Genomic DNA, 5,748 nt, shown 5'->3' on the forward strand with positions numbered 1-5,748 from the left:
GCTGCAGATCCAGGAGGAGCCAGGCAGGGTTATTTTGCCCCAAGTGGCACAATTTGCTCCATAACAAAGTGCATGTCCGAGCATGTGCACCGAGGAAAAAAGCCCCAGCTCAAATTTGCACCGCTTCTATTTGAGCTGCTGCAAGCGCATGTGCTTGCATGTGTGGATGCGCCGATAGAAAACTAGGGTTGGAAGGGACCTCAGGAGGTCATCTAGTCCACCCCCGCCTGCTCAAAGCAGGACCATCCCTAGCTAGATCATCCCATTCAAGACTTTGCCAAGGTCTTAAAAACTTACAAGGATGGAGATTCCACCACGTCTCTGGGTAACTTGTTCCACTGCTTTACTACTCTCCTTGTGAGAAAGTTTTTCCTAATATCTAACCTAAAACTTCCTTTGCTGCAACTTGAGACCATTGCTCCTTGTTCTGTTATCTGCCACCACTGACTGATTAGGAAGGAAATTAATTTCACAGCTATTTAAACCTACATTTTGTGGTTAAGTAAGCAGGTACTTAAACATATACTAGGTGGAAAAAAAATCTCTTTAAGATTATCCTTTCAGTAAGAACTGAAAAAACTCTCAATCACCTCTCTAAGTTCTCAAAGAAAGACTTCTCTTTAAAAGAAGGGAGGAACAAGACTGGAAATTCCTGGTATTACTTGAAATGAAATAATGTCAAGTTTTCTTACTACATTAATAAAGAAAAAGTGTACAATGCATTCCTACCTGTTCTCCTCTTCCAATATCGAGCTATACCTTTTGAAACATACATGTTTACATGAATTAATGACAGGAGGCTCCTTATCTGTTACTGCTTTTTAAAATCACTTTTTATTAACTTTTTGTGGGATTGGAACATGTAGAGTTAAGCCTCATCTTTCAAAAGGCTGAAATAATCTATGAATCAGGAAAAGCTAATTAAAATCAAGTGATAAGAAGGGACGTAATTTATTTTAAAAGATGGCCATTTCGTTTTGCAGCCAGTTTTGCAAAAGGCAAATATTTCCTTTGAAGTTGTTTACATAAAGTGGATTGTGCATAAAGTGGATCTAAAAAAAAGCGATGTTAAGTTAGCCCAACAGAGAAAGTCTGATTTGACTGGAACTTCTCACAGCTGAAAGACAGAAAGAGCACACCAGGCAGCTGCTCAATCTCAGTTCCCGTAGCTGTCAGAGCTTAAAATGAGATCTCAAAAAACGTGTTGCAAAATGTTATTTTATCTTACTTTGCACATAAACTTTTAACTGCGTTAAAACACACTGAAACTTTTTAGTAATGTATTTTATCAAGGTAATAAAAACAGCTTTATGTTGTACATTTCCTCAGTTTTGTTTTAGTCTTACACTGAATGCAAGTATATCCTATACATATGCTATAGGCAATTTTAAAGGGGTCAAGTTTGTACCACCTGAAGCTCCATTTTGCCACAACAGCAAAGGAACTTTCCAAGGTAATAAGAGTTTCAAACTCCCAGAGACTTTCCTGCATACAGCTCTGTAACCCAAAACCAGCTGTCCCGTAGGCCCTCTGACACCCTGTGTATGTGCCTTCTTCCCCTGAGCTCAGCAAGTGTATCAGCTACAATGCTACTGGCCCTAGAATCCTCTCTGCTTCCTCCATATCTTCAGTCTTAATCATGCAGCCCCGCCTTTTTGCCCTTCTCTACACAAACTGCTCCATCTATTCAAAGAGAAGGCCAGGCGGCTCCCCAATCCTCACATTTCAGTAAGTAGAAGATGGACAAGAGTGATCCCCACAAAACTAATCTGCTCCCTCATTCATCCCTCTCCCCCAATTAACACATACTTCTTGATATCACTCTTCTCTGTGCTTTCTCTCTCTCTCTACTCCAAACACCTCACCAACTTTAGCCAGCACCGAGATACAACTCTCATAAGGAAATCCATCTTTTAAAAAAATATTTCAGAAATAAGATATTAATAGGTAAGGTAAGTGGAAACCAGTGAGCTTTTTCAAGGACTCCCATCACCAACTTACCTCACCCCTAAACCCATAGGTGGAAATACTGGCTAGATCTTCAAATGTTTGTAATTTACTTGTAGTGAATCTCTCGCATACAATATCTAAATCTTCTTTCTATGTGGAAAATAAAGAGACAAATATTAATACTTAGTTTTTTATTTCCAATTCTTTTAAGGTTGAAAAATATCATCATTCCCAAGATAAGAGTGAGTGCTACATCAACTTGTACCACTTTAAGCTGACTTACCCTAATTCCACACCCATTATCTTGGACCTGAATCAGTTTCAATCCTCCTTCTTTCACAGTCACTTGGATGCTTGTAGATTTGGCATCCAAACTGCACAGAGAAAAGAAAGAACTTCCAAGTTCTGGAACAGGAAGAACTCCAAGATGATGCTACGGCATAGCCCATGTAAGCAACAATTCTGCAATCAAATCTAGTTTGCAATCGCACTAGCATCTTTACTGGCACAGGGAGAATGCAGCCCCTACCTTGGTTTTTCCTATTATAATAAATAACAGATATTCTATTTCTCCTAGGAGTATCACTGCTCTCCCAGGAGAAACCATGAGTGTACAGGTGTTCAGGCTTTTTCTCCCAGAGTAAAAATGACCACTCCAGGAGAAAAATAAACTGGGAACAGCCAGGATTAAATCACTCCCAGAAGCTGAACATACATGCTGAAGGACAAAACAACTTACTCTGTGATGCCTGCAATCTTTTAGAAAGCTCCAACAGCTGCTAGACAGTGGTAGGGCTTGGCCTTCCACTCCTACCTGACTCTGTGCCACAGAAAGCAACAGATTAGCTGGCCAATTTCCAGTTTCCCCACCAAGGCTATGAATTGGCATTCCTTTCTAGCAGTAGAAATTTCAGAAATGTTAGAAGTATTAGAAATCTTTCTGGAGGAGGAAGCAGTGCAGGTATCTGGCCGACAGCCACCCCCTCTCCCGACACTTTCACCAGACTGGAATGATCCTGGTCTGGATAAGGCATAAAGAGCAGCAGCTGTTCTGGTCCTCCTGTTCCTGGGGCATGCAGGAATTGACCCATAGGAAAAGACACCCTGCATTTCTCCAGACTGGAGATACCCCAGTTTGGAAAACAGAGTCTTTCCCTGCCACACCGCACCATGCCACCCCTGTACACCAGACCAGGATGGAAGGAGAGGTGTTGTGTTCCCAGGGCCAGACAGAAGTAGGCAGCAGCAGCAAACTGTTCTGTTCCCTTCCCATACACACAACTGGGAGGGCCATGCCCAGCACCCAAGCATCTGTTCTCATGAGAGAAACCTCTGGAGGAGATCATCCAGGCATCAACTGGGGGGCACATTTCCTCCAGAACTAGAAAGAATGCTTGTACCAGCCTAGTTTTTTTACCAGGAGAGCGCCAATTCTTTGGACAGACGCCTAACAACTGTGTGGTACCTTAGTGGCTGGTGCACCCCAGCCTTCCTGGACTCGCTGCCTACATAGGCTGGTTGAAGATGATCTGGAATCACAGAAAATTAAGGTGGGAAGGGACCTCAGGAGGTCATCTAGTCCAACTCCCTGCTCAAAGCAGGACCATCCCCAATTAGATCATCCAGCCAAGGCTTTGTCAACCCAGGTCTTAAAAACTTCTAAGGATGTAGATTCCACCATCTCTCTGGGTAGCCTGTTCCAGTGCTTTACTGCCCTCCTAGGGAGAAAGCTTTTCCTAATATCCAACTTAAACTTCTCTTGCTGCAACTTGAGACCATTGCTCCTTGTTCTGACATCTGTCACCACTGAAAACAGTCCAGCTCCATCCTCTTTTGAACCTCCCTTCAAGTAGTTGAAGGCTGCTATTAAATGTCCCCTCTGTCTTCTCTTCTCCAGACTAAACAAGCCCAGTTCCCTCAGCCTCGCCTCATATGTGCCCAAGCCCTTGAACCATTTTCTTTGCCTTCCACTGGACTCTCCAATTTGTCCACATACAGGCATAGTTAAGCCTATGTCTACCCTGGGTATTTCCCATGGTTCTGGGCTTTGCTTGTTGCCCCCACACCCTGTTCAGCCACATGTGTCAGGGTGTTTTTACGCCTTCCTCAGAAGCACTAGGTGTTGACTTGGACAGGATTGTGTTAGTGCTCCTGCTGGGGGCAAAGCAGAGGCTCCCAGCTGCACAATCTTGCCCCTCCGCTCAGGGTCACCGATCCGTGGCTGCATTTGCAGTGAGAAAGGAATTCCCCCCCCTGCTCAGATGGGTAGGGACTGTGGGGGCTTCCCTTCCTCTGCAGCGGGGACCACCTAGGGTCTCCTGAGGGTGTATTAACAACGTCTTCAGGAGGAAGAGGAGGTTGTCCCCTTGCTCCACCTGCAGCGGGTGCGGGTGTCCTTGCGTTGTGGCAGGGCGGAGGGCAGTATCACAGAGAGGGAGAGGATGGGCTGGACGGGGTTGATCCTGCCTCAGGTGGGGAGGGGTGGGGGAAAAGTGGGGCCCGCGTCCGGCCGTTACCAGTTCTCGACCATCTCCTTGATGGCGTTGGCCGGGCGCTGGATGACCTCGCCGGCCGCGATGCGGTTCACCACCACCTCGTCCAGGCGCCGGATCACGCCGGCCATTAGCGCCATAGCAGAAGGGGGCGGGTCCACTACGCCAGACTCGCGCGCCCCGCGTTCCGAAGCCGCTGATTGGCTGAAGCGAACGGAGCGCGGGCGGGTGTTTCCCCCCACTCGTCCCTTACGGGGCGTTCTAGAGGTTGGACGGAACTAAAACTCCCATAGTGCTCTGCGTGCCCCAAAGGGATGGGGGTGCGCTCTTCCTACTGCTGGCGGTGTGCCCGGAAGTGGAGGAGAGGCGGCGCAGGGAGTTATGGGAAATGTAGTCCCTCGGGCAGCCGCGGGGCAGGACTCGTTCCACCCGGTGCCTCTGGGACCGAGTCCGGCTGGGGCGGGACTCAGTCAGCCAGTGACGTTTGACATCACACTCCCGTGACGGCGTCTGGTGCCGGCCGCTCCGCTGTCACCTCTTCACGTCACCTCTTCCCCCGCCCCGCAGGCACGGCCGGGATCCTCGCGGGGGCAGCAGCGCCCAGCCCAGACCTATACAAGCAAACCAAGGCAGCCAAACAAGCCACCTTCACTTCCCAGCTCGTTCCTCAGGTTTAGGCTGTGAATGACGTGAATGGTTTGAGTGGAGTCCAAATGATGTCATAGCTGCGATGGTGCCGAAAGACTGCCAGGGGCTGGATTGTCTACAGTGTGACAACCTTTCCGATGCAAGACCTTCCTCAGGTTTTAAACATGTGGACTTCTTGTTTGCAACCCACAGCTTTGAGCTGCCTTCAGTCTAAAGCAGGGGTTTTTTTGCCCTGAGGAAGGAGATTGAAGGTTTATAATGCACGAAAGGGAAACTGCTGCTGGTGACTCACTGGCTTTGTGATGAATGCTACGCAGGCCTGACTGGCCTCAGTCTGAAGTTGCCGGGCCACACAGCTGCGTGTCCTTCCCTTTCAGAGATTCAGGTTGTAGCCGTAGGGGTCTAGAGGCAAAAGCATGAACGCCGTGTACCCCCGGAGGCTGGGTGGGGGGCACATGAGCTCCCACAGGTGATGGTGGCAGCGGCGGTGGCACTGTCAGTGGCGGGAGCGTGGTGGCGGCACTGTTGGCAGCAGGGCAGAGGGGTGGTGAGCATCGGCCATCAGTCGGTTACCACCTGCAGATGCCGCCAGCAGCATTGGCAGTAGCCCACAGTGACTGTGGACAGCCCACAGATGCCACTGGTGGTGTCGGCAGCA

At 48.4% G+C, this 5,748-nt stretch overlaps 1 protein-coding gene across 4 annotated transcripts in view; it reads right to left on the reverse strand.

The window, feature by feature from the left end:
* Window positions 1–4,674, reverse strand: part of MLH1 (mutL homolog 1) — a 29,434-nt gene extending 24,760 nt beyond the window's left edge. For 3 of the 4 annotated variants that reach the window (XM_006034514.3, XM_014525099.2, XM_025216484.1), the window contains exons 1-3: window positions 4,467–4,674; window positions 2,234–2,324; window positions 2,002–2,100 (exon numbers count right to left, since the gene is read on the reverse strand). In XM_006034514.3, the coding sequence (XP_006034576.1) occupies window positions 2,002–2,100; window positions 2,234–2,324; window positions 4,467–4,582 (306 nt within the window). In that variant the 5' untranslated portion in view covers window positions 4,583–4,674. The remainder of the gene's footprint in view (window positions 1–2,001; window positions 2,101–2,233; window positions 2,325–4,466) is intronic. The other variant, XM_025216485.1, reaches the window with a different exon arrangement.
* Between the last annotated feature and the right edge of the window lie 1,074 nt (window positions 4,675–5,748).

The sequence above is a fragment of the Alligator sinensis genome, unplaced genomic scaffold (genome assembly GCF_000455745.1).
Source record: "Alligator sinensis unplaced genomic scaffold, ASM45574v1 scaffold763_1, whole genome shotgun sequence".
Classification (NCBI taxonomy): Eukaryota; Metazoa; Chordata; order Crocodylia; family Alligatoridae; genus Alligator; species Alligator sinensis.